Source organism: Mus pahari, chromosome 5 (assembly GCF_900095145.1).
Source record: "Mus pahari chromosome 5, PAHARI_EIJ_v1.1, whole genome shotgun sequence".
Taxonomy (NCBI): domain Eukaryota; kingdom Metazoa; phylum Chordata; class Mammalia; order Rodentia; family Muridae; genus Mus; species Mus pahari.
The window spans coordinates 16,931,878-16,959,015 of NC_034594.1; the positions used below are offsets into that span (position 1 = coordinate 16,931,878).

The 27,138-nt window shown below is 52.1% G+C and overlaps 1 protein-coding gene across 4 annotated transcripts; it reads left to right on the forward strand.

The window, feature by feature from the left end:
* The first annotated feature begins 215 nt into the window (after positions 1-215).
* On the forward strand, positions 216-14,948 carry Arid5a (AT-rich interaction domain 5A). 4 transcript variants are annotated; one of them, XM_029539396.1, is made up of 7 exons: positions 219-295; positions 8,867-8,985; positions 9,838-9,958; positions 10,257-10,309; positions 10,740-10,837; positions 11,160-11,325; positions 11,652-14,948. In XM_029539396.1, exons 1-7 carry the CDS (start codon positions 292-294, stop codon positions 12,861-12,863), a joined length of 1,773 nt encoding a protein of 590 aa, XP_029395256.1. In that variant the 5' UTR covers positions 219-291; the 3' UTR covers positions 12,864-14,948. The 4 variants fall into 4 exon arrangements, with proteins under 4 accessions (XP_029395258.1, XP_029395256.1, XP_029395257.1 ...); XM_029539397.1 differs by having other exon boundaries at positions 223-295; positions 8,870-8,985; XM_029539398.1 differs by lacking the exon at positions 9,838-9,958 and having other exon boundaries at positions 216-295; positions 11,652-13,199.
* The last annotated feature ends 12,190 nt before the right edge of the window (positions 14,949-27,138 follow it).

Genomic DNA, 27,138 nt, shown 5'->3' on the forward strand with positions numbered 1-27,138 from the left:
GACACGCGGCAGCAGTGATTCTTGAGTTTCCCACATCAGCCCCCTAGCTGCAAAGTGGGCGCACACTACAACTCCCAGACGTCCTCGGGTTTAAGGGGCGGGGTCCGCTCCGCCCTAGAAAACAGGATTCACCAATGGACGCCCAGAGCGCGGTGGGGGCGGGTCCAGGGGCGGGTCCGCGGGGAGGAGGCAGTCGAGCGGCGCCGGGAGTCAGTCGCGCCGAGAGCGCTGGGACAGGACGGCTGTACATGTAGAGGGTCTCTGCATAGCGACGCGCGATCTCGCTGGGCCATGGGTAAGCGGTTGGCGGGCGGCGCCGGGGTCAGAGGGTTGGGGTCCCAGAGCGATCGTGGCCCTCAGGGTAACTCGAATGTCTGCGTGCTCTCTTCTCGTGGAAAGTCGGGGCGGCCAGGGGCTTCCCAGGCGTTTATCTCGAAACTCTCCTCTCGGAGTCTGGACTGAAATTCACTGAGCCGCCCACACTTCCTGCTGCGGTTTCAATCTCGAGCTGCTCTGGGCCCATTTGTTGTGACAGCTGTCAGCAGCAGCTTCTCGGCCGCGGGCCCCTCCCTGCCCCGTGCCAGCCCAGCGCTTCGCTTCTCAGAAACCGAGGCGCCCGGGTCGCGCGCAGCGCTTCCCACTGCGGCCCCGATTCCTGAAAGTGACTGCGCGGGTTTTGAAGAAATTGCTCAATGCGCTTTGAAGAATCAACGGTTCCTCTTTTCTGCCGAGGGACATGCTGATGGTTTGACGGTCACAAGCTTCAGATCCCCTCTCCTCTCTTCTCTTTCCTTTTTCTTTTTGTTTCTTTTTCTTTCCAACCCCCAGCAGGAAAGACGGTTTCTTTTTACCCGCCTGATCTGAGTTTCCCCCTTTTCCCTCGGGTCTCTTCAAAGGGACAGGGTGATGGTCCTGGACTGGGGGTGTTTAGTGGAGGGAGGGCAGAAACTCAGGCTGCCAGAGTGCGACAAACAAGTTTAGCTTTGTTTTCATTGCGAACTAGGGGCACAACCACACCACCGAATCTGCGGCCCTCCGCACTGCCCAGGCGTTGCTCCCTGCCTGGGGTCACATCCCACACCTAACCCACAGGCACAGCGGGGCCAACCCTAGACCAGGAAGGCCTCAAATTAATCCCAAATTGTGCTGTTCGGGCTGCATCCCCTAGTTTGCGGAGTCTTTCATTTCAAAGGGGTGTAACAGGTGCTCCTTGCCCCGCCCCGAGGGCACTGTTGGGAATTGATGCAAATCTAAGGATCTCAGTGCCTAAAGAGGATGGATGCCTGGGCAGGGGAAGTGAGGGATGTTAGCTAGAGGGTCTGTGGTCTCTACAGCAGTTAGAGTCCTAACTGACTGCTTGGCCTAGAACTTAAAGTGACAGAGGCAGAATGGCCTAGAATTAGATACCCCACACAATCTTCTATGACAGGGAAACTGAGGCATAGAGACAGGCTCAGGTCTGACGGTGAGGGAGGACCAGGCTTTGAAGACTCCATGCTCTTTCTCTTCTGTCCTGGTGGCCTTCTGCTGCCCTAGGTGTGAAGCTGATCTGTAATCGTCTAGATTCCCACTTGGACCAGGGTAGCAGGCACCGTGCTGGGGTGAGGAGAGGGAGAGGAGGAGGAGAAAAGGAAAAGCGGAGGTCCGGAAGTTCCCTGTGTAGGGGCTTTGGTCTCCTGTTGAGTCACCCTCTGCAGCTTGTTTCAGCATAGGTGGGGTGGGAAAACCGGAAATGATACATATAGAGAACAGTTTTCATCAAACATATAGATGAGGGGTGGGGCGGTGAAGACTCAGTCCTTCCAGGAGTAGGATCTCCTGGGCTATCTCAGGGCAGTTGGAGTCTGGAATCTCATCCCTGGTGCCCCTACACCCCTCTCTGCCTTTATGCACCCCCCAGGGCTCTCAGCGTGTCTCTAGCTGCTAACAGAGCTTGCTTGGCAGAGGTGCTGAGGTGTGGCTGGTTCTGTGCCCTGGATCCTCAGACTCCTGTCCAGCTGTCCTCTAGGCTGGCTCTTGGTAGGACTCTGCCCCCAAACTGCCTACTGGAGCAAGCCCAAGGAGGAGAATGCCAGGCAGCCGGCTTCTGGGCCACGGAGTGGACTGACCGCTTCAAAGGCTGTCTTTGTTTCCTCTCCAGCTTGAGCTAAGTGAAACTTAAGCCAACGACCTCAGGCAAGGGGGTGGGGCAAGTGTGTCTACTGGTTGTTATTGAGGTTGCTGTTGCCATTATTGTTGTAATTGACGCAGTGTTCCCAGCCAGTGAGTTTTCATGAAAGGAAGTGTCACTTCCTTCCCATCACAAGAAGGGTGACTGGGGTAAGCAAACGAAGGAGAGGGAGGGAAAGTGGTAGCCACACCTAGCGCCCGCCCGCTCAGGGGAGTGAGCCTTGAACCCTGTCCAAGCCCCAGTGTTCTCAGATCAGGTACACACTTCCCACATACTTAGGCCAGTCTCTCAGGAGCACCCTCAGGAGAATCGGACACGTGGGGACGGGCAGGTGTCAGTGAGGTGATCTGTAGGGAGAAGCATCATTTCTCGCTTTCTTCTGCTTAGAATACTGGCTATGGAGCCTAGCACACCCATCTCACAGATGAGGGGAGGGAGAAACAGTGTTGGAGGTGATAAAAGATGCGCCCAGCTTGGCATGGTGGTGTATGCCTATAGTCCCAACACTAGGGAATCTTCATTCAAGGCCAGCCTGGGCTACACAGAGATCTGTCCCAAGCAAACAACTAACAAACAAGCGAAGACAGCATCCCTGTGTGGTGCTATATTCCCCACCCCACCCCCACTTTGTCCAGCACAGTTTCAACTGATCCCAGTTCATTGGCTGGAAGGGCAGGGGGCAGGCTTACAGGGCTGCTTGATATCCCAACAGCCATCCCCCTGCCTCAGTGACTCCTCTGCAGGGTGACCCTCACTTCTGTCATCTAACCCCCTTTCACACAGAACCTTTGTCTACCCAGACAGCAGGTTACCATTTCTTCAGAGAATCTCAGCAGCGTCCCACACATTTTCCTTCCTTAAAGGTTATAAGGTGATAGATACCCTCTATTGCAGGGTGATGGGGCCCTGGGAGTCTCCACGGCCAGATACATTGATTCACACCGCAGACCTTCTGCCCCTTTCTATTCGGGGCCTGGTTGGCTCTGTGGTTCATACTGACCCATTCGTTTTTCTTTTTAAAGATTTTATTTATTTTATGTATGTGAGTATACTGTAGCTATCTCAGACACACCAGCAGAGGGCATCAGATCTCATTACAGATGGTCGTGAGCCACCGTGTGGTTGCTGGAAATTGAACTCAGGACCTCTGGAAGAGCAGTCAGTGCTCTTAACTGCTGAGCCATCTCTCCAGCCCTGACCTATCCTTATTAGCAAAGGGATGGGGCTGTACGGATCCACTCAGGCAGTGTGGGAAGTTTATGCGCTCTGAGCTTAGTGCACCAGCGGAGGTCTCCCTCTCCTGTTTACGCTCTAGACCTTAGGGTTCAGGCTTTTGGCACCATCAGACCTCCGTAGTTTGGAATCCCAGCTTTGCCACTGGAAAGCTGTGTGACCCTGAGGCAGGTTGTCTGACTTCTCTGAGCCTCCATATGACATCTGTTAAAAGGAGGACGATTCAGTAAGGCTTGCAGAGATGCTCAGCCCAGGCAGCCCAGGAGAGATGGGCTTCGGTGGAGCCATCGCCATAGCTAGCAGAAAGAGAAGTAAGGAATGGCTGGAAAACACCCACAAGCTTGGAAAGGGAGACTGAGACCCGGCCCTTAGTGCTGTAGCTTAGCATCTACAGGCCCAAGCTGCCCCTGACACAGCCTTGGCATTGACCCACAAGGATCTGGGGCAGTTCCCCTGCTGTACCTGTGCCCACCTGCCTGCAGCCTAGGAAGGGACTCTGTCAAACTGTGGTCTCTCAGCTTCCCTGGGTCCTTGTACGGAGAATGGAGTAAGAAGCTCAGGGAGCTGTGGAGTGAAGACCTGCCATTGTACAGAAGGAGCAGACCCAGGATAAAGTTGTTTCTCAATTTAAGTGCCTTTCAACCAAAATCCCACTGAGGGTTTTGTTGTTTTTGTTGTTTATTCCTTTAGAACAGTGGCTCTTTAACTTTCTTAATGTTGTAACCCTTTAAAACACACACAGTTCCTCATGTTGTGGTGACCCCCCCCAACTCTAATGTTATTTTCATTGCCACTTCATAACTGCCAGGCTCTACTGTTATGATTCGTAATGTAAATATCTGGTACGCAGGATGTCTCTCTGGTAGGCGAGCCCTGTGAAAGGGGTCGAGACCCACAGGTTGAGAACCCATGCCTAGGTCATCCACAGAAGAATGTTGAAGGGAGGCAGGCCTGACCTCTGTCTGTGTGGTGAACTCTCCCATTGAGCTCCAGAAGCTAAAACCACACGAGGACGTAGTGCTCCAGAGTGAGTGGGACGGACTAGAAAGTCTAGGGACAACCCAGGCGTGCTTCTGTCGCCTGCGAGATTGTGGGGAAAGCAGGCCTTCATTCACCACAGGGGTGTCACCAGGCCAGTACTGGGAACCACCGGAGCAGTGGAGGAGAACATGGGCAGACCCCTATCTCACACCTCACACGTCACACCAGAGGACAGTCTACATGTGCCACAGGAAAACTTCAATCCCTGTTACCTTGATGGCTTTGTGGATAGAAAAGTCCTGTGTGGCTGACACTGTGGAAAGCAGGGACTGTCTTCTTGAGACACCAGCCCTCTTCTCTGCTCACACGCAGGGTGACACAGGACTGGCCGGGAAGGGATCTCACACAGGCTCTGAGGTCCACGGGGACTTGGTTCATAGCAGCAGCGGTGAAATAGAGGAGATGCCTTTCCTCTGCCTTACAGGTGGGGTGATCCTGAGTGACGAGGGTCACCAGTGCCACCAGCGCCTTCTCACTCCTCGTAGGTGGGACCCAGCCTGCGACTCCATGCTTGGGCCTTGTATCAGTAGGTGCAGGAGCCAGACTGACTGGGACACAGTCTCAGTCTACGGTTGTGGGATTCAGAGCAGGACCCTTCCTACAAATGATTTACCTGGGGGCTGGAGAGATGGCTCGGCGGTTAAGAGCACTGACTGCTCTTCCAGAGGTCCTGAGTTCAAATCCCAGCAACCATAGGGTGGCTCACAACTATCTGTAATGGGATCTGATGCCCTCTTCTGGTGTGTTTGAAGACAGCTACACTGTGCTCATATAAATAACATAAATAAATAAATCTAAAAAAAAACAAAAAGATTTACCTGGAACCCATATCCATAAATGATCAGAGAAGTGAGGGGTCAGAGCTGCCAGAGACAGGACTAAGGGTACCCTGCCCCCTCATCTAAAGCTGAGGTCCTGCCAGGGACAGAGAGAGTGATAGCGTGGCCAGAAAAGAATGGACACCAAGTTCATTTGGGGACTCAGGACACAGTGATAGAGTATTTCCCTTTGTGGATCAAGGCGGGAGCTCTGACCCCTTTTTCATCTGGGGCCAAACAGCTTGGATTGGTGACTTCCTTTCCAGGTCACCCGAGTGCCCTTCTCCAGATTTTCCCTGAGTGAGTTCATATCCCAGATGAACTGGGCATCACTGGTAGAAATCACCAAACTGGTGACTGTCCACCTGCAGCCCACTGGGAGCCTTAGATTCTGGTGAAGCCTCACTTGGGCCATAAGCATCAGTCTTAAACTCCCAACCGGGTTATCGTGGTCCAGCTTAGGTTTTTAAATCCAGGTCTGTGACATGCCAGATCTTTTTTTTTTTTTTTAAAGATTTATCTATTTATTACATGTAATTACACTGTAGCTGACTTCAGACACTCCAGAAGAGGGCATCAGATCCCATTACAGATGGTTGTGAGCCACCATGTNAATTACACTGTAGCTGACTTCAGACACTCCAGAAGAGGGCATCAGATCCCATTACAGATGGTTGTGAGCCACCATGTGGTTGCTGGGATTTGAACTCGGGACCTTCGGAAGAGCAGTCGGGTGCTCTTACCCACTGAGCCATCTCACCAGCCCCGACATGCCAGATCTTTATGTCACACTAAGGGATAGATGGAGACAGGAGTGTGAAGAGGCTCCAGAGCAAGAGATGCATCTGGTTGTCTGACTTGAGAGTCACCCAGAGGTGGCAAAGGACCCCCCCCCCCCCAGGACCTTTTTCCCCCTGTCACAGAAGTAAAGACGGAGGCGTGGAGTTTCAGAGGATGTAGTAGAAAAGAGAAGACACTTGTCGGTCAGGGTTTCCGGAGACTGACCGTGAATCGGATGTCAGTAGCTGTCTGAGAGGGTATCCAAGTTGCTATACATGCCGGCAAGAGTTAGGATGGCATTTCTGTGAGCGTATTTGGCCATTTTATGAGGACTTGATCAGTGGTGACAATAACCCCAGCAAGTCATTGAACCCGTGGTCAGACCGGCTCTGTCTTGAGTTCTGGTGTCCTAGGGAGATGCTAAGCCTCTTGACCTGTCTGGCCTCAGCTTCCCCTCTTTGAAGGGACTCTCAGCCGGGCGTGGTGACGCACGCCTTTAATCCCAGCACTCGGGAGGCAGAGGCAGGCGGATTTCTGAGTTCGAGACCAGCCTGGTCTACAAAGTGAGTTCCAGGACAGCCAGAGCTACACAGAGAAACCCTGTCTCGAAAACCAAAAAAAAAAAAAGGGGGGGGGGGACTCTCTCCTGGGACTAAATGAGAGAAAGTACCTGTGAAGTCACAGTCCCGGAGCTGGGGACCGGTACAGTGTGAGCAAACTCGGGCATGGATAGTTGCACTTGTGTGAACTGCCAGAGGGGGAGCTGGGCATCCTACGGCTGAGCCCCTGGGCCACGTGGCTGTGGGACCAGTGTTCTCAAGAAGCTTCTTTTCTTCCTCCTTCTCCTTCCCTCCTCCTCCTCCTCCTCTCCCTCCTCCTTTGTTTATCAAGACATAGTTTCTCTGTGTACCCCTGGCCGTCCTTAGAACTGGGAGGTCTGCCTGCCTCTGCCTCCCAGGGGCTGGGTTAGTTACAGGTATGTGCCTATGCCAATAGGGAAATGGGACCGTCATTTTTGCCCTTGCTGACAGGAAAATCTTCCAGCTTCCTTCAAGGGTTCTCTGAGCTGGAGCAAACCAAGAGTTGGTCTGACTGTACCAGAGTAACAAAAAGAAAAGGGAAAGTCGTCAGTTCCTGTCGTCAGACAGAGTTTGATGGCTCTGCCTTCCAGGAACTTAGTTGGATAAACAGATCAAAGCAAGCTATCCTGGCCTGGCGGACAGAGGGCTGCCTCTGCAGCCACTTCCAGGCCTTGGGCAGTCAGGACTCTGGAGCTCTGAGTCCCAGGACAGCCAGCCCTTGAATTGGACATGTAATATGTAGTTTCTACTACCCTGCTCTAAGCTCCAGGTGGACCTCGCTACCAGTTCCCGCCAAGGAGCCACCCTAAATCTGTGGACGAAACACACACATTAGCTTTTTTTTTTTTTTTTTTTTTTTTGATATGCTTTAGCTCAGTGTCTGGGATCTACTAAGCCGTCCTCGGCTAGTGCGCCCTTCACTCCCAGCTCCACACCTCTGAATTTTCCCTCAGCTTAGTTGCTCGGTTACCTTTAGTCCCAGCTCAGCACCCTAAATCTGCCCTCAGCTTAGTTGCATTTCTAATCTCCTGCCTGCCACCCCAGGCCCAATCGGGGAAGAAGCCGATGGTCACTCAGCCCGCTCTGAGATCTCACATGGCTGGTGGCTCTTTCTCCCTCGGAAGTATCACGAATCCCTTCTTCTCTCCTGCTAGTCTGCCTGCAGGGAAGCTGGAAGTTCTGCCTCTCCCGCCCAGCCTCTGGCTGTTAGCATCTTTATTGATCGATCAAGAACCAATTGGGGAACAGGACCTTCAAGGTTCCCGTGCAGATTCCCAATCAGCATCAGAACCACCCCATACAGTATCATATGCCTGTAACCTCATCCTTCAGGAGGCAGAGGCAGGAGGATTGCTCCATGTTTTAGGCCAGCCAGGGCTACACAGTAAGACATTGTCTCAAGTAATTAATTAATTAATTAATTAATAAAAGATTTGGCCCAAATCTGATGACCACTTGCCTCAACACCTGAGGCAGCTTGGCTGATATTTTTACAGTGGCTAATCTGTGTCACTTTTGCAACCTCCTGCCCGGGCCAGGGCTTTCACTAAACGGGGTGGCACATGTGGCTTCTCCAGGGCCATCATCACAAGCCGGGAACCCCCATCACTCCCCTTTGTCTGGCACCTGTCTTGACCAGGGGCTGGAGGACTTGCAGGTGTGGGCAGTTGCAGTTCAGTCATGACAGACAGCACAGGGAAGGACAGGACAGGCGTGCTGGAGTTAGCTAGGGCTGGCCAAGGCCATCTGGAGGGAGGGATTACAGCTCTTTGAACGGCCATCAAGAGACCTTGTTATTGAGGTCCTAAGAGCAGTTGGAGGTAGGGGGACTCATAGATGAAGCCGTGATAACATTCAGCTGAGCTACTCCAATGCTTTCTGCCTGAACATGGGCAGGTGTGAGAGAGAGAGTGTCCCCAGCATTCCCTATCCAGACTCCTCTGACTTGACCTTGGACCCTGGTAATGAAGAGGCTGAGGGTTTCCTGCAGAGATGTAGGGGTGTGGCTAGAATGGAGGAAAGAACCCAGAGTGTCTGTGCGTGCATGCGTGTCTGTCTGTCTGTCTGTCTGTCTGTCTGTCTGTCTAAGCGAGTGTGGTGCTGATGAGCAGAGAGCACTCTGGAAGGAATGTGAGCACTCCCTCCTTCCCTGGCTGATGTCAAGGGCCGTCCCTCAGCCCCTTCCCCACAGTTCCTCCTCCCCACAGCTCACCTGCCTCTCCTCTTCTGCTCCCCTTTCCTAGCAGCCCCTCCGGCCAAAGAGAACGCAGAGCAATCAGAGGAAAGTGACCTCCTGCAGCTCCCTGTATCCCCCAAGCCCGAGGATGAGCAGAGCAGGAGCCAGAGCCCCACCCAGCTCCAGGTAAGTTAGACAAGTCCTGGGAGCTCTTCCCTGCTGGGCTCTGCCTCCAGGGAACCTGAGACACCCCAAGCTCCAAGAGGGAGGCAGGCGTCTGCCTCATGCTGCAGAGCTGCCTGGAGCCCCACCTCGGAAGGTGCGGGATATGGGTTCTAGGCAAGGCAGGCCCTCACCCAGACTTGTAGCAGCACCCTGATAATCTAACAACCTGCATTCAGGCACAGAACGGACAAACAGAAGTCTCAGGGGCTGAGAGATGTTCCCACCCGCTGGCCAAACTGATAGCTGCAAGCTGCAGGGCCCCTGGCACTAGGAAACACTGAGTGTCTGTGTGCATTTTGCACTTTTTTTGTGTTTTGGGGGACAGGGTATCTCTGTGTAGCCCTGGCTGTCCTAGAACTCTCTGTTGACCAGGCTGGCCTCAAACTCATAGAGTTCTGCCTGCTTCTCCTGAGTGCTAGGATTAAAGGTGTGTGCCACCACTGCCTGGGGTGCATTTGGCTTTCACCATACGGTTGAGGGACACTGACCTTGCCTGCCTTCCAGGAACTGAGCTGGATAAAACAGATCAAAGCAAGCTATAAAAGGGGTCCTGGCCTGGAGAACAGGCTGCCCCTGTGGCCACTTCCAGGCCTTGGGCTGCCAGGACTCTGGAGTTCTGGATTCCAGCTGTTGACATGAACCTGGGCACTAAGCCCGGGTTGTACCCATGAGAGCTAGGGCAGGAGGCTAGGTGCCCCCAGGGAGCCCACGGATGGAACCTAGGCACTCATTCCTCCGCACAGAGGCGGTTTCCGGGTGCCCAGCTGCCCATCAGTGGGGCCCGCCCATCCATGCCTCCTGCTCTCTCCCCAGGACTCCCCTGAGGCAGGTGGGGAGCAGGAGGAGGAACAGGCCTTCCTGGTCAGCCTCTACAAGTTCATGAAGGAGCGACACACGCCCATCGAGAGGGTGCCCCATCTTGGCTTCAAGCAGAGTGCGTCCTGGGGGGTGGGGAGGAAGGGGTTCGGGGGGGGGGTAAGTGTAGGGGGCAGCAGCCAGGGGATGTCCCCAGGCAAGACAACAGGCAAGGCACCTCTGCTAAAGGTGACCCTGGATGCCGCCAGCCTGTAGGGGTTGCCCGTGAGGACGGTGCCTCCCTGAAGGCAAGGGGTGGAGTTGGGTTCCCATCCTCCTGGCATCGGGCCAGCCTGCCCCATCCATAACAGTGATCCTGCCAGCGAGTGTGGGGTGGCAGAGCCTGACCGTCTGTCTGCCTTGCCTCTTCCCTTCAGTTAACCTGTGGAAGATCTACAAGGCAGTGGAGAAGCTGGGGGCCTATGAGCTGGTAAGGAAGGACTCTCTCAAGTCCCTTGCTGTGCTGCAGCCTCAGCCATATCCCCCAGCAGGAGCTAGGGAGCAGGACGGTCAGTCGGCAGGGCAGGGCTGTCCTTGCCTGCAGACACGAAGAAGATCAGAATGCCCAGGTCCTGCCTGCAGGGACTGTGCACTTTGCATCCCTAAGCAGGTTTCCTCCCATCCCCATCTGTTCCACTTTCCACTGCTCCAAAACCTGCTTTGCTCAGCAGTCAGGTAGCCCCTGGGAGGGAGAGCCGGTGGGTACCAGCAGCTTTCTCTAGCGTCCTCCCCACAGCTGGAGAAGGAACCCCCCCCCCCAGATTCAGCTCTCACCCCTTCCCTGCAAGGGGAACCCAGGAGCTGAGCAGGTCCCATGGTCAGAGGGTGCTCACGGGCCCATCTTCTCTGGTGTCTTATAGGTGACAGGCCGCCGCCTCTGGAAGAACGTGTATGATGAACTTGGAGGCAGCCCCGGCAGCACCAGTGCAGCCACATGCACACGCCGCCACTATGAGAGGTACGGCTGGCTGGCCATAGAGTTCTGTAGTTAGGGCTTTTCCCTTCCAGGGTCCTGGCAGGTCTGTGCTGGGAAAGGGGTCGTATCGCGACAGATGAGCTATTTGTGCCAGAGAAGGGGCAGAGTATATGTTTCACAAGCTGTGTCCTTGTCAGGGCTGGGATCTGCAGCAGGATGAGGAAGGGCCGTAGGTGCTGTGTGCACTGGGAGACAGCAGGGGTGCTGGTGGCGAGGTGCCAGAGGAGCTAAGAGGATGACCAGCAGAGGCCAGCTGTGAAAAGCAGCAGCTAGGCTTCTGGTGGACACTCTGGCTCCTCCCCAGGCTGGTCCTCCCATATGTGCGGCATCTGAAGGGGGAGGACGACAAGCCACTGCCCCCTACCAAGCCCAGGAAGCAATACAAGATGGCCAAGGAGCTGAGGGGAGATGATGGGACCGGTGAGAAGCTGAAGAAAGCCAAGGACTCAGAGGAGAGGCGGGTGGAGCAGGTACGCTGGGCGTGGTGGGGTTGCTCTTCCAGCTCCCGCGCCTGCTCTGACCATGGCTTCTGACTCCTGCTTGGAACGCCAGGAACTTCCTGCTAGGACAGGAGCTGATGAACAGTGGGTTCTCTGAAGACCAGCTGACACCTGCTCACAGGACCCTACGCTCCGACTGCGGGGTGGTAGGCTTCATCTGCTCAGGATGGGGCACCTTGGAAAACTTTTGACCTTGCAAGGGCTAAGAGGCGCTGCTGGCGCTCGCCTCGGAGGTGTCCTGGTTAGATGCAGAATCTTGTGCCCAACCCTAAGACAAGGCCTTCTTCTTCTTCCAGACCACGCCAGGAAAGACCAAATCAGATGCCACGGGCCAGACACAGCCTCCCTGCCAGGGACCCTCGAGGGATGGCACAGAACAGCCGGGCCCAGTGTCTGGGCCCTCTCCACCACTCACGGGTGCCAGTAGCTGCCCCGAGGCCTACAAGCGGCTCTTGTCCAGCTTCTACTGCAAAGGGGCGCATGGCATCATGTCACCACTGGCCAAGAAGAAACTCCTGGCCCAGGTCAGCAAGGCGGAGGCCTTGCAGTGCCAAGAAGAGGGCTGTCGCCATGGAGCACGGAGTCCCAACAAGGACATTCAAGAAAGTCCCCAGAGCCTAAGAGGGCCGGCTGAGAACTCTGAACACCAGCTAAGCCCCCGGGAAGGATTGCAGGCCCCCGGTGGGAGCACCAGGATGGAGGCCCAAGTGGGCCCCTGCCCTACAGCCCCCATGTTCTCAGGCTCTTTTCATGCGTACCCCACCGAAGTGCTGAAGCCTGTCAGCCAACACCCCAGGGACTTCTTCTCCGGCCTTAAAGACGGGGTGCTGTTGGGACCACCTGGTAAAGAAGAAGGCCCGACAACCAAAGGGTCCCAACTGGTGTGGGGTGGGGATGCCAACCGCCCCTCTGCATTCCATCGAGGCAGCACAAGAAAAAGAAGTTTCTACCCCAAACCCAAAGCCTGCTGGGTGTCCCCCATGGCCAAGGTCCCTGCTGAGAGTCCCGGAGCCCCATCCCCTCATCCCAGTAGCCCAGGTCTTGGCAGTAAGCGCGGCTTGGGAGAAGATGGATTTGCTCATGGTGGCAAGAAACTGAGGGCAGTGTCTCCCTTTCTGAAGGAGGTGGATGCCAAGGAGTCTGGGGGCAAGCCTGCCGCCCCTGGCTTGGCTGTATCCTGTCTACTGGGCCCAACCCCAGGGCCCACTCCTCCCGAGACCTACAGGGGCACCATGCTGCGGTGTCCTCTAAACTTCACCAGTAGCGCAGACCCTCTGAAGGGCCAGGCCTCACTCCCCTTCAGCCCCCTGGTCATCCCCGCTTTCCCAGCCCACCTCCTGGCTACAACAGGCCCCTCACCTATGGCTGCCAGCCTGATGCATTTCCCTCCCACGCCCTATGACGCTGTCCTCCGCAACAGACTGGGTCCAGCTTCGTCTGCCTGGCACATGCCGCCTGTCACAGCCTACGCGGCACCTCACTTCTTCCACCTCAACACCAAACTGTAGGCCGGAGCCTATCCTGCTGTGCTGTGGAGGATGTGATGGGGCCTCAGGTGGGCAGCTGCTGCCATGTATCTCAGGCCTGCGCCGGCTGCCCAGATTCCGAAGCCAGTGAGCCTCCCCAAGTCTGTCTCCCTGATACAGATGGCGGGGAGGCAGTGGGGCTTGTCTGAATGAAGCAGCCTGTCCCCAAAACCAAGGGACCAAGTTGTGGTAAGATCACGAAGGTACCTGAGGTGGTATTTTCTCTCCACTGAGAGGCTGGGGAGCTCGTTGGCAGCTCAAGGCATCCGGGTTGGCCATGAAAGACCCAATAAAAAGACACTGGTGTGACTGCACTCAGCCCTGGGGTGTAGAGCACTGGACGTTTGCAAGGGGAGGTGAGGCAGGAGCGAGCGTGTAGGTGTGGTGACCAGTGTGGGAGCAAAGATGACACAAGGCCACTCTGGCCTGGATGCCACCATCCCACTGGAGGGGTAGCAGGGCCAGAGCCAAACTCAGCCTCTTGTGCACAGATGAACAGTCGTGACGCCTTTCGCTCCAGCTCCAGCCTCGGGGCACCTGACTGTTGAGGCTGCCACGGTGCCAAAGCCCTGAGTACACAGGTGACCCGTGAGACAAGACGGAGGGGCTGTGTCACTGCAACCCTCTGAGCTGAGCCACACACTCCCGTCCCAGAAGGCCTCGAGTCTTTCAGTGAAGGGCATCGCTTGCTCTGAGAGGGTCTTGCTGTGTTGCTCAGGTTAGTCTCGGACTCCCAACCTAAAGAATTCCTGCTGCGGCCTTCTCAGTAGCTGGAGCTACTGGTGTGAACCTGTGAAGAGGGGATTTGTGGGTGCTCACATAAAACCCAAGTGAATCTGTTCTGGAGGTGGACAGAGCTGTGAGCCCAGCTGCCTATGGTGTTCCCAATGAGTAACCTGCCACATTCACACCTATTTTCCTGCTCTACATATTGGACTACATATGGGGTGAGGGGTAGAGGGGACCCACCTCTACCTGTGAACCTGTTGCCAAGTCACAGTGATATTTACCTGTGGTTGCTCCAGGCGCCCACGCCTACCTTGGACATGGCTTGCTCTGCCAGTCCCAAGGAGACTGTCAGTAGTGCTTCACACCATTCCTGGAAAGGCAGTGCCACCGTGGACCAGAGATGCCAGTGAGCCAAGTCAACAGATGGTTACTGACCTACATCATGGGAACTCACCCTGTTCCTGACCTCAGGCCATGGGTAGGAGGGCAAGGTTTTATGGCCCCCTTAGTTCACAGGAGGCATGGCCAAGGCCAGAGACAGGAAGTGTCATTGAGAATATCTGGCTCTGGGAAATGGGTGGCCAGGGGAAAGCAGCTGCCTGTGGAAAGGAGCTGGGACACAGGTGTCCTCCAGGACCAGGTAGCCAGAGGGTAGGGGTCCCACTGATGCATCTTGCAACTCCCCACCTTCCTTCTGGAGCTACCAGCCTGAGTATTCAGATTACCAGCCCTGAGCTCTCGGCGACCCCACTGCACCCAGTGCTACCCTACCGTCTGTGAGCTCTTACAGCCCGTGAGGAGGGATTCTAGGCTAGCAAATGCCCTGGCTGTTGGGCTGCACACCGTGGGGTCAGGTCCCAAGATAGACAGAGGGATCCCCTTCATCTACAAAGTAACACTAGTCTCAACCTGCTCAAAGGTGGCGCGTGACAGCCTGATACGGTAGCTTGTTCTAAGCTGCAGGAACGGCGCCCTCTGCAGGTTCATCTGGAGAATGCACAGCTGGGAGGGTAGGGTGTGTGGCTTTCTGGGCTGGACTCTACTACCTCTGCTTCAGCAAAGACTCTAGAAATGAATGCACGTCAGGCTTCCTGGGAAACCTTGGGACTTTGCACCCATGCGCTAGCCCCACACGATTCTCCTTCCTTCTATGAATGAGAGAACTGAGCTCAGAGGCGACTCCAAACACCGTGGTACACACACCTTCCTATGTTCACTCGTGTCCCTGACAGTTTTCCCCCAGAGGATCCACAGGCCAGCAGAGCTCTTGGAGTCTGTGTCCAGGCCATAACTTGTGGTCTGAGCCTACTTCCAAATCATTCGTAACTTTTTTTTTTTTTTTTTTTTTTGGTTATTTGAGACAGGGTTTCTCTGTATAGTCCTGGCTATCCTGGAACTCACTCTGTAGACCAGGCTGGCCTNGAACTCAGAAATCCGCCTGCCTCTGCCTCCCAAGTGCTGGGATTAAAGGCGTGTGCCACCAACGCCCCGCTCATTTGTGACATTTGAGCTAATGGTGGGAGGAGGCAGAGGCCACCCTGGTATTTGTGCTGACCCCTCCCTTGTCCGTGGTCCTGGCTCATTTCCCTGGAAATGGCTTAAGTGTGATGAGTTGGGCATTCAGTGGGAAATACCTATTTGCCTTGGGTGTCAAAGCATGCTGCCCCTGTAACTGTCTCAGGTGGCATTGGGTTACATTACATGTGCATCTCTCACACGACGCAAGTATCACCACCACCATAGTTTGGTTGGTTTGCTTTGCTTTAAGACAGGGTTTCTCTGTGTAGCCCTGGCTGCCCTGGAACTCACTCTGTAGACCAGGCTGGTCTCTAAGAGAGGTTCATCTGCCTCTGCCTCTACTTGGATTAAAAATGTGCACCACCATGCCCAGCAACCACCTTGCCCAGCCACCATCAGAGTTTTAAACCAAATGGCCGGGAATGTTCCTTTGAAGACCTTGAGAATGGCTACAGGAGGTGACGGAGAAACAGCAGCAAGCTCCTGAGGGAGTGGGACCAGGGGGGGGGCTGTGGGGCAGGGACAGAGGAAGCCAGAGATGATTCAGGCTGCATTAGAACTTCCAGTCCAGGAGGCAGTTGGTTTTTTACGTGAAATAAAAGAAAGATGGAAGAGCGTCCTGGCTTCCAAATTTGGTTGTTTGCTTTATGGTGCTAGGGATGGAGCCCAGGGCGGTTTTCATGCTCAGCAAGCACTGATCACTTGCTACACCCTAGCCCTGGACTCTGGCAAGTGGTAGGTGTGGACACTCGAGACTAGAACAGAGCAGGGAGCCTATCCTTGGAGATGGCGGAGACAGCATCTGGACACGGGTCTGGAGATGCTGCGGACACATCTGGCCAGCGTTTCTGTTTATACTGTGAGCAGAGTGAGTGTGGGGGCTGGGCTTGGAGAAGGGGAGCTAAGTGGTGATCACAGTAGAGCAAAGCTGTCCAAGGGCACAGCCAGGGCACTAAAGCACCCGAAAAGCTCGGGTTTCCACTTGCCCTTAGCAGCGTGAACATCATTGTACCTAGGAGGCCGGCTGGACACAGTCTCAAGGCAAGGGACAGCTCAGCCCCACTCCAGTAGGATCTGAGTTGGCTGCGGGTAGGGCATCAATAGAGAACCAGGGAATAAAGAGGGGATGGGGATGGGGGAGTGGGGAACAGGTGGTAAGACCTCCAGACTTCAGATCTTGGTGTGCTGTGGGGACTTGATGGGGTGGGTACACATAGTAGGCTTGGCATAAATCGGCAGTTATTGGTTTCTGGATGAGCTAGAGCAAGAAGCTGTCAAAAGAGCTCAGGCACAAGCGACTTTGAAATAAGTAAGGGCAGCAGGCATGCGGGCACAGCCGCCAGGGTAAGGTGTGTAGGCACAGGAAAGGAAGACATGGGGCCTTAGCAAAAATACAGCACAGGCCAGGCATGGTGGCACACGCCTTTAATCCCAGCACTTGAGGCAGAGGCAGGTGGATTTCTGAGTTCGAGGCCCAGCCTGGTCTACAGAGTGAGTTCCAGGAGAGCAAGGGCTACACAGAGAAACCCTGTCTCAAAAACAACAACAACAACAAAACCACAGCCCAGGAGGCCAGAAGCAAAGGTTAGTTTCCACGTGAAGTTGCTGGGCTGTCCAGAGCCTTACACTGGCAGAATAGACATTAAAGAAGGCCAGAGGCAATGAAAAACATCATGGCTTTAAAGGAATTTTAAATCAAGAGCAGAGGCTGGCTGGCATGTTTGGATGCGTTTGTTTTCTAGTGTGCTGGGCAGGTACCCAACACTGAGCTGTATCATTTGTGTTTAAAAAGAATTAACAATATTTAAAACATTGAGTTTCTCTTGAATAGCCAGCATTTCTGGCCACAAAGGATGACCCATACATAGTCCTTCAGCTCCTCTTGTGTCCAACCGTTAGGGAGCCAATCCTAGCCAACTGCCCTGGTTCCCACCACTAGAGTCTTGACACCACTCAGACACTAGGTGGCAGCTGCTGTTCTTCATGGTTACAGGTCAAGACCAATTTCCTTAGCTAATGGCTCCAAGAATGTGGCTGCTCAACTCTTCCAATGGCTTCTGGGCAGGAGTGAGGAGCAATTGCTGATCTGGCAGGACCATTGAGGTGGGCAAATGTGAGCGCAGGCTCCCAAGCCTTGCTCGCTGGGCGGTTCCTCCATACGTGTGTGTGTGTGTGTGTGTGTGTGTGTGTGTGTGTGTGTATGACAACCGGTTGGCTACGTGGTGTGTGTGTGTGTGTGTGTGTGTGTGTGTGTGTGTGTGTGTGTGTGTGTGTGACAGCCAGCTGGCTACCTGTGAGTCTCTGTCCCCTCTGTGATGCAGCCTCTAGTCCTGGAAGCCACCTGGTCCTGGCTGTGAAGCTCCCCCGAGGAGGAAAGGCTCTGACATACAAGAGGAGCTCCCAGTGGGTGTCTTGAAAGAGCAGCTACCTCCCGCCCTTACCTTTCCTGAGGTTCTTTCCTACCTCTAAGGTTCTTGGCTTTCTGCTTGGGCCCTGGGGTGGAAAGGAAAGGCCAAGAAGTTAGAAGCCAAATAGATTCTGACCTATACTTCCCACAGCTAGTGTGCCAGTGACAATCTTGGGTCCTTTCCTTGCAAGCAATAGAAATGAAGGCCAATGTAAGCAAGAGGACTCCCAAGTGGCTCAAAGCATGAGGGACAGCCAAACCCTAGGCCCTGGTGGAAGGACTCGATGTGCACTCTGTATCACTTGATTTGCTGATCATCATAACCAAATAATTTTAGAAGTTGAGAGAGGGGAGATTTTGTTTTCTTAGAATTTTACTGCTGTGAACGGACACCATGACCAAGGCAACTCTTATAAGAACAATATTTAATTGGGGCTGGCTTACAACCAGTTCAGAGGTTCAGTCCATTATCATCACGGTGGGAACATGGCAGCATCCAGACAGGCATGGTGCAGGAGGAGCTGAGAGTTCTACATCTTCATCTGAAGGCTGCTAGCAGAAAAGTGACTTCCAGGCAGCTAGGGTGAGGGTCTCACAGCCCAAACCCACAGTGACACACCTACTCCAACGAGTTCACACCTTCTAATAGTGCCACTCCCTGGGCCAAGCATATACAAACCATCACAGTTGTTGTTGCCTACATTAGCAGAGGTTTTATTTAGCCCACGGCCTCTGGGTGGCAGAACCACAAGACACTGGAAGTTCTTTGTCTTAGACAACTGGGGAAGGGGACAAGGGGACAGGAGCAGGGAGAGGGAGAGGGAGAGGGAGAGGGAGAGAACACACCAACCAGGTGTAACCTCCAGAGACACGCCCCAATGAGCTACCCCTGCAGTTCGTTCTGTTGAAGCAGTAATTTTGTGCCCCCCAGAGCGTCTCCCATCAGCCAACGTTCCCTGAGCTTGTGTCCAGTCAGGGGTTAGACCACTAGCAGCAGGCCATGGGTGGGCTCTGTCTCCCACGTTCTCACGGGCTTCAGCTCTGGGTGGCCCGTTAGAGGAGAAGCTGACTCTGGGTCTTGAGCTTCCTGTGCTAAGGCTCAGAGAAAGTGTGTGCCACGTGGATCAGAATACTGTGACACCAGGTGCACCCCCCCTTTTCTCTGGGACTTCTCTGTCTCATCTGTCGTATGGAAATTAGTCATTGAACCCCAAGAGCCAGGGTATTTAGAGAAAGCCCCCTGTAAACTTAAGTCCTGATGAATGTGAGTCACTACTTCCCTTGCCAGCTTGGCCATGCCTTATCCTGTCCTTTACCTTAGCATTTTGAAACCCATGCATGTGTTCTGACCACTACCCTTTACCTTGCCTTCTGAGTCAGTGACTCTGACTTCTGGATAGTGTCTGGGTCAAGAATGGCAAGCCAACTTTTGTGGTCGTCTGCAGCTCTGGATTGACTCACTGCGAAAGTGATGCAATTGATTAGTAATGTCTGCCAAGGCCCTAGGAAGGGGAGTGGAGGTTCACCTGCCACATCCGTACCATTGTCTGGGGCTTGATGATGGGCTGTCTGATGCAAGTTCCCTGACTCACTGCCACATCTCAGCCGGGCTCTGGTGGTTTCCCTCCCACAGGAATGAACAGGGTAGCAGCACTTGCTTGCACCGGGAGCCCAATCAAGAAAGCCTGGCTTGGATGTGGCTTGCCCAGGAGCTACAGTTGGATGCCTGGGTAATAATCAGGGAGGAAATCTCTAGGGGAAAGCTGTTCAAAAGAGGTCTGAGGAGATGGCTCAGCAGGTTTACGGTCTTGCTTCCAAGTCTGACGAATTGAGTTTAAACCCTTGGATTCGTGCGGTAGGACAGAAACTACTGGATGTTGTCTTCTGACCTGCATGTGTGCCATAGCATAGATGTACCCCCCCCCAAACAAACAGATAAATGTAATTAATAGAGCGGGGAGGGAAAGTGAGAGGGGAGAAGCAAAGGAGGCGGACAGAAGGGGGAATGGTTCTTTCAGTAGTAACTAGGTAGGAGAGATGGGTGGGCTAAAGAGGTGGAGCTTCCCAGTCACTGTGCATTTGAGGTGGGGCTAAGGCCTTGGATGTAACCATTAGGAATAGGTTAAAATAAGCCCGCCATACCCAGCTCTGATCAGCTCACTGCACTTAGATGTGGCCCACAACTCTGTACTGTCCCCAAATTCAAACTGCAGTGTCTGCTTGGAAACTTCTTCCTTCCTCAGGCTCTGGTTCTCTCCCCCGCACCCCCTCACAAACACACAGCATCCACACTCTGCAGTTCCTGCCTGGGTTGAGCTCTGGGGTGTCCCCCCACCAGACTTCTGGCAGTCACACACCCCCTCTCAGTTCTGGAAACACATGGGGTTCCATCTGCCTGAAAACCATTCTCTCCTCTACTTGCATGCGGTCCCCCATCTTCATCCTGAAGCCTCTTCCCCAGGAACTCTGGCTTCCCCCTTAGGTGCCCTCAAAGCATCTACTGTTTCCCCCATCCTGCATCCGCACCCCGCCCCGCCCTGCCCCAGCCCGCCCTGCCCTGCCCCAGCCCGCCCTGCCTTGGTTCTTAGGGGCAATCCATGCTTTGTGTTCACTCCCAACTCCTGATTAGACCAACCACCCGCTACAACCTCATACAACAGGGGTCTATTGTCACTGAAAGTACTATAGTACAAGTGCCCACTGGTGTGCATCACCAGCGTGAAACTTGTTGCTTTGGCAATTCCCAGAGGATGCCTTCCTGTGCAGGACCCAAAAAGGCTTAGAAGAATGGTGACCCAGAAGAGCAACTCTGCTTCACCCCTGACTTAGACAGTCCCCACTCCGAGCTTTGGGAGAGGGCAAGAACCCACCTGGCACTCTTCCAGCAAAACTATGGGCCATGCCCCATTCCCTGCCCTGCTCTGCACACATGGTGGAGACAAAGCAGGCAGTTCTCTTTCAGGGAACTTTCTTTCCCTTTAGGGCAAGATCCGTGGTTTTCCTATGTGTTAAAGCAGAGAAATGAGACTTGGGATTTGTCTGCCATCGTTATCAGTGTGTGTATGTGCACACATCTAAGTGGATTGTAGGCACACATGGGCCATGGGACAAGTGGGGATCAGAGGACAATCTCAGGTGCCAGCCTTTGCCTTCCATCCTGCATGAGGCAGGGGCTCTTGTATTGTCTCCTGCTGCCTTTGGCTAGCTGCAGCAAGCTTCTGGGAACTCTGTCTCCACGTCCCCTTGCTGTAGGAACTCTGGGATTCAGATACAGGCTACTGCTGTGGTCAACTTTGTAGGTCTTCGGACTGACAGTCCTGCTAAGTCCTCTTTGGCAGTGCACACTGAGCCTCCTTCATCGCTCATCTCCAATGTTTGAGCATTGTGGGGCTGTCCAGGACTATGCCCTCAGTTTCAACAAGGGTGTTTGAAGTATCAGGGCAGGTAAGAGACAACCAGAGGAACCAGGGGCTCGAGGGCACTTGTTTGTGGACAGTGGGAAATATGCAAACCTGCATTATCAAGAAGTCATGTAGGGGGAATTCTAAATGAATCTGCTTATAGCTATTAAACACAGCTAGGAAAAATGGCCAGAAAATGTTATAACAATAATCATAGTAGAGTATATACTGGAATCAAAAAAGAGGTACCCTCATCATGGGTCATTAAATGACTGTACTATCTGGCAAATAGAACTGCATTTGCATTGTCAAAGACCAGGAAAATGATGTGTTCAATCTTTTTACACATTTATACAATCAAGATGCACATAGAAATAATAATAAAATAAAAACATACATAAAAAGAAAGGATGCACATCACTTATTAAAGCACTTTCACTCTCTACAGCTGAATCCAATAAAGACTTCGGAAAGATTTTGATATTTTAAGTGTACAAGTGCTTTGTCTATTTGTGTGTAAGGATGTACATCACATGTGTGCCTGGGGTCTGCAAGAGACAAGAAAAGGACATAATATCCCCAGGGATTAAAGTTACAGATGGTTGTGAGTCACCATGTGGATACTAGGAATTGAACCCAAGTTCTCTGTGAGAGCAGCCAGTACACTTAACCACTGAGCCATCGTTCCAGCCCTGAGACTTCAGACAGGTTTAAGGTGCATCTTGATCTAGTCCTGCCAGTCAGCTTCTAACGGTCCTGTTCTGCCAGACCTAAGAGAATTCTTTTTTTTTTTTTTCCCTTTAAACCTATGAGCTATTAATGGAACTGCCCAGGACATTCATTCAGATGCCCACTTCTCACTCTTGGGAGTGTCCTGCTGGTAGAATGTAGATGCTTCCCTCTCTGCGGTCTAAAATGCCTTCTTTTGTGTTCTACTGGCAAGCAAATCACAATTACTTTTTGCCCGTGGATGGATAGATTCGCAAGTAAAAACAACCAGCCAAGCAGTGGTGGCACATGCCTTTAGTCCCAGTCCTCGGAGGTAGAGGCAGGCAGATTTCTGATTTTGAGGCCAGCCTGCTCTACAAAGCAAGTTTCCATATAGCTAGGGACACACAGAGAAATACTGTCTCAAAAAAAAAAAATAACCAACAAAATATTACTCTTCAATATTACAGAATAGATTTTCCCAGGGACTTAAAAATGTGTCCAAAATAAAAAACAAAACAAAACAAAACCAAAAAACCCCACCTTACACTCTTGCCTCTTGCCTCCTTGTTCCCCCTCTCCCCATTCCCTTCCCCACTCTTTCCATGTGGTCACGGCTAGCCTCTGCTTCTCTGCTCTCTCTTCTCTCTGCCTTTCTCTGCCTCTACTACTCTCTTAACTCCCTTCCCCTTGTCCTCAATAAACTCTATTCAATAATAATAATAATAATAATAATAATAATGTGTCCAGTCTTTGAGGAAACACTGTTAAGAGATCTGAGAATATTCTTTCTTTCTTTCTTTCTTTCTTTCTTTCTTTCTTTCTTTCTTTCTTTCTTTCTTTCTTTCTTTCTTTCTTTCTTTCTTTTTTCTTTTTCCCTTCGAGACAGGGTTTCTCTGTGTAGCTCTGGTTGTCCTGGAACTCACTCTGTACACCAGGCTGGCCTCAAACTCAGAAATCCGCCTGCCTCTGCCTCCCAAGTGCTGGGACTAAAGGCGTGCGCCATCACGCCTGGCCATAGAGATCTGAGAATGTTGCAAGCATGGAGCCCTGCTCTAAGAGTAACTATTTCCTTTACTTTGCTTCTGACCACATCTCTGTTTAAGGCCAGCCTGTCTTACAATAGCAAGACATTATCTCAAAAAGTGAAAATGAAATCAGATTATTGGGTCAGTGATGCTACCTGTAAGAACTTATTGTTGCTTCCTGCCAGGCAGTGGTGGCGCACGCCTTTAATCCCAGCACTTGGGAGGCAGAGGCAGGCGGATTTCTNAGGCAGAGGCAGGCGGATTTCTGAGTTCGAGGCCAGCCTGGTCTACAGAGTGAGTTCCAGGACAGCCAGGGTTACACAGAGAAACCCTGTCTCAAAAAACCAAAAACCAAACCAACCAACCAACCAAACAACTTATTGTTGGTTGAGTATGATGGAGTTGCTTAGTAAGAGTTCAGAGGTCTTGAAGACAACAATGCTCTTGGTAGATTGCTGTCTGTACCTGTGGGGTTGAAATTATGAATAGAACACTTCGTAGCAAAACAAAACAAAAATGTTAGTTATCTCTTACTAAACTATGTAGCCAAGGGTGAGCTTGAACTTCTGATCCTTCTGCCTCCAGCTCCAGGGTGCTGTCCAGCGCCATGACTAGCTTTATTTGGTGCTGGAGATCATGCATGCTAGGCAAACACTATCAACTGAGATCCATCTGCAGTCGTTCCCGCTTATTGTCATGATGTGTGCACGTGCGTGTGCTGCGGGGAATCCTATCGTGAGCGTCAGCAGAGGCACTTCTGAGTACAGTGCTAATGACATCAACTGTTCAGCCACTATGCATTGTGGGTGAAGATACAGAGAGCCATCGGTAGCACTGGTGGCTTCTGGTGTGACTCCACGTACCAGAGATGTGGCAGTGTTCTGCCTGATAAACAAAAGCAGTATAGTGTTGCTGGCTAAAGTTTGTTTGTGTAAAAGCTGTCTGCTTGGTTGTAACTTCTTTTAAGGGGAGGGACCCCTGGGGATTGAATTTATAGCTCTGTGCATGCCACATAGGCTCCATATAACCCTGAGCTATATCGTCAGCCCTTTTGTAAATGTTGTGACAGGGCCTTACTATGGCTTTAAACATGTGATGCTCCTGCCTGAGTGCTGGGAGTATAGGTATGTGCTCCTATACATGTCTTTTATATACTATTTAACTCCTTAGACATATTCATCATTCATCTATTTTTGGTCACTTTAGAGAATTTTGTTGTCCATGTACTGCCTTTTCTTGAGAGGACTGTCTAGTTATTGTTAAGGGCAAGATGAAAAACCAAAAGCTTTCATTGAAAACTGTAGACATAAACAAGGCTCCAGCTGTCACCCGCACTGTGGTCAGCCTGGGCATACACCTCAGAACTGGCTACAGCATCACATGCCTGTTGCAGGTGCAGTGATGTCGGTGAAAGTGGAGGATGAAAGGAATCTGCCCAAGCCCAGAGGTAATAAGGCCACACAGCTCCTTGTGGTATTAAAGGGACCGTGTGAGAATAACCAAGACAACTTTTCTATTCTAGGCAGGCTGGCATCTGCCCTTCTGGTGGGGAGCCAGAATTCCTCCTGCACCAGGAATAAAGAGGAGGGCACTGGGACTAGACTTCCACCCACCCTGGGCAGCCAGAGCTCTCTGTTTATCTTCAGGGCAGAGTCAGACAAAGACTGAGGAGACACCATGTCTAAGCCAGACCTGGGTTTCAGAAGTTTCATTCAAAACTACCCAAAGAGCGTACCAGGAGCTGAAGAAGAAAAATTCTCAGCATGAACAAGAGGACAGCTAACAGATGCCAACATTGAGATGACACAAAAAGAGGAGAAACTGTCAAAATCAAAATGGATTCAAAAACAGTCATGATGGCCCACAAAGCCAGAGGACAACACAGAGAGTCCTATCTCAAAACCTAACCAAAAAAGAAAAATGGAGTCACACATGCCAGCCTTCCGAAAGTAGCTCGAGTTTGACGCCAAGTAGATACAGATAATCACCTTGCCTACTTGCATTCTGCTTCTGGCACCTCTTCCTTCCAGGCACAACGTATTTCCAGAATTTTTACTCCCAGACAAAATATGTTGATGAATTTGTTGCTGGTTGACCTTTCGAGGCATCGCTAAATGAAGCTCTCTGAACAGAAGAGAAACAGTGAACAGAGTCCCAGAGCATCAGCAGGAAAGTGTAAGGCAGAGGGTGAATGGATAACCACCATACTTTTTTGTTCCAAATTATCTCTGAATAAAAACTCCAAGTCCCGCCTGTCGAGGCTCTGAAAGTTTAGACATCTGCACTGGAAGAGGGAGGAGAGTGTGGTGCGGCACGGGGCTGTGGTGGAAAGCCTTGGCTGGACTTTCAGCACCATAAAGCAAGGTGGGTCATATGATGTAACACCTCAGAACACACATCAAAAAAGGCAGTCTCAGGAAATATAATCAAAGACACTATAGGCCAATCAAAACTGCATTCTATAAGAAAAAAAGTTCAACGGCAGGAGAAGAGAAAACCATCACCACAACAGAAAACGGGAACTGGATGGCAGACGAAAGCTCTGACAGAGCTGTAATTATATGTAATGGGAATAGTCTGCAGCCACCAATTGAAAGTGGGAAAATCACATGCTGAACGTAGTCGGTCCACTAGACATTCATGTCTCATATAATCATATTGGTAAATTTAAACAAGAGAGGGGCCGAGTGCACCTCAGTGTGTACAGGTCCTGGGCTGTCTCAAGAAAAGGGCATGGGGCCGAGAGGGACACAAGCCAGAGAAAGAGAAACTAAGACAGACTTTGGGATAGAAGCTAACAGCAACACACAGGAACCTTACATAATGATAAACAGGCCAACCCAGGGGTGAAAATAATCCCAAGTGTGTTTGTACCAAATCACAGAAGTGTAAAACCTGTGAGTAAAACTTTTACAAAGCTGGAGAGGTGGTCGCTGGTGATTCCAACACCACCCCAACAGAAAAGTATGGCTGACCACCAGGTACTCCAGAATGTGACTGTGAACAGAGTCTCACTGATGGAACCTGACAGCATCAGAATAAGCATCCCTTATGTGTCCATAGAACACAGGGCAAAGTGGACCACATCTCAGACCATAGACAACTCTCACTCAGTCAATGTGGAAGACCGAATGAGCCATCGTCCACACGCATCATGTGGTTGTGAGGAGACTGGAGGGCAGGTATCTCTCATGCTGCTGCCGAGAGTGTAAAATGCCATGGTTACCCTAGAAAACAGCTAAGACAGTTTCTTATAAAACTAAAACTTTACCACAGGGCCCAGCTGGCATACTTCTGGATGTTCACCTAGAAACTTGCATACAATCACCCGCTGCAGCTAAAGGCAAGTTCACTGGCCCCAGAGGCAGAAGCAAGATGATGGAGAAAATGTCATGTTATAGAAAGCACGAGAATAACGTGCAGTGTGTTCCTTTTGTGGCTCAAGAAGAAGTGTAAATGGTGTGTCAAAGCTAAGAAGCGGGACACTGGGACAAATGAGGCATCATGGATTCTGTGAAGGCACCACAGCTGATCCCAAGAGGACAGCTGCCGCAGCATGCAGTTAATCTTGAAGATTTCAGTGATCAACCATAAAATGCACGCTCTGGTCACAAACTGAAAGAAAAAGAGGGTCTGTCAACAGGCTAATGCTTAAGCTGTGGCATACCCAAACTATGGACACGCCTCAGCAATAGAGGGGATAAGCTATATTAAACCGTCACAAGACTTGGACAGGCATCAAAGGACTTACACTGGGGGGGGGGGGAGAAAATCTCAAAGGTCATGTACTGTCCAGTTCTATTTGTGTATTATTCTATTTAGAGAGCACAGGGATTAGTGCTTGCTATGGGCTAAGATGGGCAGTGATTATCAAGGGGTAGGGCAAGAACTGTTCAGAGAGAGAACAGTTGTGTCTTGACTGTGGTTGCAGGAACCACTCACATAATGAACCAACATTCAAAAAAGAAAAAAAAAAAAAGCCTGTATGTGCACTACATGTCACAGCGCAGTGGAGGTCAGAGGGCAGCTACGGGAGCCGGCTCTTGCCTCTGACCTTGTTGAGGCAGGGTCTCTTGTCTCTGCAGCTGTGCTGTCAACGCAGGCTAGCTAGCCCACAAGCCTGTAGGCACTCCTTTCCACCTTCTACCTTCCTCCTCAGTAGGAGTGCTGAGGTTATGAATGTAACCAATCCAGCTTTTTATGTGGGCTCCGGGGAAGCAAACCTGGGCCATCAGGCTAGTGAACCAGCACTTTTACCCTGAGTCATTTCTCCAGCCCTCAATTTTCTCATTTTGGTGTACTAGTTAGGTGAAAAGAAAGCCATGGGGGAAAGCTGGTGAGGGTGCACAAGTCTACACTACCACTCTTTTTTTTATAGCCCTGGCTGTCCTGGAACTCACTTTGTAGACCAGGCTGGCCTCGAACTCAGAAATCCACCTGCCTCTGCCTCCCAAGTGCTGGGATTA

Excerpts from the sequence above, each read along its gene's own strand:
- Arid5a (XM_029539396.1), top strand. Across the intron at positions 10,310-10,739 it reads AGCTGGGGGCCTATGAGCTG|GTGACAGGCCGCCGCCTCTG; the intron begins GTAAGGAAGGAC and ends GGTGTCTTATAG. Across the intron at positions 10,838-11,159 it reads ACACGCCGCCACTATGAGAG|GCTGGTCCTCCCATATGTGC; the intron begins GTACGGCTGGCT and ends GCTCCTCCCCAG.